We start from the raw sequence: 3,415 nt of genomic DNA on the forward strand, positions 1-3,415 counted from the left end.
AACAGATTTCACCCAGGCCCTCAATTAATTAATTAACCTATGGCTAATTAAACTCTTAACTCCAAGGAACTATTAACTCTCCAAGGAACTGCTATTGACATCTCCGCCAGGTGTAACTCAAATTCTGATCAAGCCACTGCACTTAACAAGCAGTTAACACTGCAGTTAACAAGCCCTGCTAATTCCTATGTCAGAATCTCAGCACTTGGTGTTCCTTGAGCCAAAAATACTCTTTCCTCTGAACGTCACACAGTTGTCCTCTTCTTATTATTCAGTTCTCAGTTTGATTTTTTTTTCCAGAAAAAAAAAATCCTTTCTAAAGATCAGAGATGAAAACGAAGTCATACTTCTAGGACATGCTGTCTTTATCTTTCCTCAAAGCTCTTCTTCATATATGGTGTTTTCACTGTCTTTCCTTGCTCAAATTGAAGTTCCATGAGAATAGGAATCTTATCTGTCCTCTTCATCATCAGACTGTCAGCACACAGAAAAGTCCAGGATGTAAGGTAACTTTCAAAGATGTTTTCTCAACCAACAGAGCCTGGCTGTGTGTGAGGACTTGGGGAATCCCCATGGATGGGGGAATGGGTTTGTGGTGTCTCTGCTCTTTTCCTGTTTCTCTCTCTTACCTCTCTCTAAAGAATTAGGCCAGAGAGACTACTTAGCAGTGTTATCAATAATGCACAAGGCCCTGGGTTCATTCTCTGAATGGCCAAGGGAGAAAAAATTAAAATGTGTGTGTATGTGTTGCTAATTATGTGAGATCGTTGACTTCAGGTAAAAATTAGTTTTTCCTCAAATATATCAAACATAGAGAGGCAAATTTGTGTGCATGTATTAAGAAAGGGAGTCTATTATGATGTAAAAACAACTATGATAAATTCTTACTTGCATTAAAGAGTATAGATTCTGAAATTCATTTTCTTTTTTCTTATGTTTTTCTCTCCTCCAGGATCATCACTGGGGATTGGTGCCTGTACTATGTATGAATCCACTGCTCCTGGAGGCCTTTTTTTTTTTTTTTTTTTTTTTTTTTTTTTTTTTTTTTTTTTTTGATAGGACAGAGAGAAGCTGGGAGGGGAAGAGAAAACAGAGAGGGACAGAGAAAGATAGACACCTGAAGACCTGCTTCACCACTTGTGAATCGATCCCCCTGTAGGTGGGGGAGTCAGGGGTACCAACCAGGATCCTTAAGCCGGTCCTTGTGCTTCACAGCACTGCTTGGCCCTGAACAGGCCATTTTCACAAAGTTACATTCCAATATAAAACTATGAACTGGTCCTCTATTAAATCATTATGCTTTCTATAAATTTATTAAATCAAAGGAATGACTATTTTGACTAATCATTCATTAGGATATGGTGACCCTTAGAAATATGAGCAGTGGGGGACTGGGCAGTAGCACAGCTGGTTAAGCGCACGTGGCATGAAGCACGAGGATTGGCTCAAGGATCCCAGTTTGAGCCCCTGGCTCCCCACCTGCAGGGGAGAAGCTTCATAAGCCATGAAGAAGGTCTGCAGGTGTCTATCTTTCTCTCCTCCTCTCTTCCCCTCCTCTCTCGATTTTTCTCTGTCCTATCCAACAATGACAACAGTAACGACAACAATAAACAAGGGCAACAAAAGGAAAAAAATAGCCTCCAGGAGCAGTGGATTCATAGTGCAGGCACAGAGTCCCAGTGATAACCCTGGAGGCAAAAAATAAAAAATAAATATGAGTAGCGACCAGGAAGTGGAGCATCTGGCTGAGGGCACATGTTCCATGCCAAGGACCTAGGTTCAGTTCCTACCTACAGGGAGAAGCTTCACAAGCAATGGAACAGTGCTGCCATTCTATCTATCTATCTATCTATCTATCTATCTCCCCCTTCCCTCTCAGTGTATCTCTGTCTCTATCCAATACCCAATAAACAAAATACTTTTTTATCTTTATTTATTTATTTTCTCTTTTGTTTCCCTTGTTTTATTGTTGTTGTTCTTGGTGTCATTGTTGTTGGATAGAACAGAGAGAAATGGAGAGAGAAGGGGAAGACAGACGGGGAGAGAAAGACAGACACCTGCAGACCTGCTTCACCGCCTGCGAAGCGACTCCCCTGCAGGTGGGGAGCCGGAGGCTCAAACTGGGATCCTTAAGCTGGTCCTTGAGCTTTGCACCACATGTGCTTAACCTGCTGCACCAATGCCAGACTCCAAATAAAATACTTTTTTAAATATATAAAAAGAAATGAGTACAAAAAGAATAAATATGTATAGCAGGTTTTTTTTTTTCATAGTCAAGGTTTATCAAAGGAATCATGACATGCTAGCTTTCAAGGATCAAAGGTGTTTTTTTTTTTTTTTATCTTTTTATGTTTATTATTCAATAGGGTCAGAAAAATTGACAGAAAAAATGGAGAGATACAGAGGGGGAGAAGCAGAAAGACGCCACTATTTGTGAAGCTTTCCTCCTGCAGGTGGGGACCAAGGGCTTGAGTCTGGGTCCTTGTGCGCTGCAATGTGTGTGCTTAACCAGGTGCGCCCCAACCTGGTCCCAGGATCAGTTTTAAAGGTGACTGCCTGCATTTAAAGATCAAGGCAGGAATTACATTATTTTTCAAACTGTATTTCCCGTGATTCTCAAATGCTGTTTGTTTTTGCTACTTCCTGATCTCATATACATCACCGTCAAAGTCTAACTTTTATTCTATATTTATTTTAGTTATAAGGAGTGAGAGCTGTGGGAAGGAGAGAGAGACGGGCACCAATGCACAGCTGCTCCATAGTCCATGGATCTACCTATTTGGTCCTTACTGCTCTCATGTGCTTCTGTGAAGAGCCCAGGGCCTCAAGCATGGAAGATGTGCACACTACCGACTGAGCCAACTCCTGGGCTCTAGCTTCCCCCTTTTATTAAGCCAGGTTTTCAGACCTTCTGGAAATGCCTTCCTGCATTCATTCCTATGTTTTATCGAAAAATAACAAATATTCAGGTTTTTTCAGGCCATCTGGCTGTAACATCTGTCACCCCCCTGATCGCCAGGGTTGATGTGGCTGATCTGGCTGGCTAGCCGGGTTGTCCCCTTCCTCCCTCCCCGCTCCATGTGTGTCCCTCCCGAAGCTGCGCGCTTGGTTGAAGAGGACGGCCTTCCCCGAATAGGGACGGACCAGTCTTTGGTCCAGGGTATATGAGTAGCTGCGCTTCCCCCGCTAGAACCTCCAGACCAGCTCTCAAATATTCAGGCTTTTATTAGGTCTCCAAGTATTTTGTTTATTTATTTATTTATTGGATACTGACACAGATAAATTGATATGGAAGGGGGGAGATAGAAAGAGAACAAGAGACACCTGCAGCCTTGCTTCACAGCTTGTGAAACTTTCCCCCTGCAGGTGGGGACTGAGGGCTTGAACCCAGGTCCATGTGCATTGTCTCATGTGT

At 42.5% G+C, this 3,415-nt stretch overlaps 1 protein-coding gene across 1 annotated transcript in view; it reads right to left on the minus strand.

Moving 5' to 3' along the window:
- Window positions 1-365: 365 nt before the first annotated feature.
- Window positions 366-3,415, minus strand: part of LOC132533529 (dmX-like protein 2) — a 41,982-nt gene continuing 38,932 nt past the window's right edge. The window contains exon 6 of the mRNA XM_060175716.1: window positions 366-474. Coding sequence (XP_060031699.1) covers window positions 366-474 — 109 coding nt within the window. The remainder of the gene's footprint in view (window positions 475-3,415) is intronic.

The sequence above is a fragment of the Erinaceus europaeus genome, chromosome 16 (assembly GCF_950295315.1).
Source record: "Erinaceus europaeus chromosome 16, mEriEur2.1, whole genome shotgun sequence".
NCBI classification, from domain to species: domain Eukaryota; kingdom Metazoa; phylum Chordata; class Mammalia; order Eulipotyphla; family Erinaceidae; genus Erinaceus; species Erinaceus europaeus.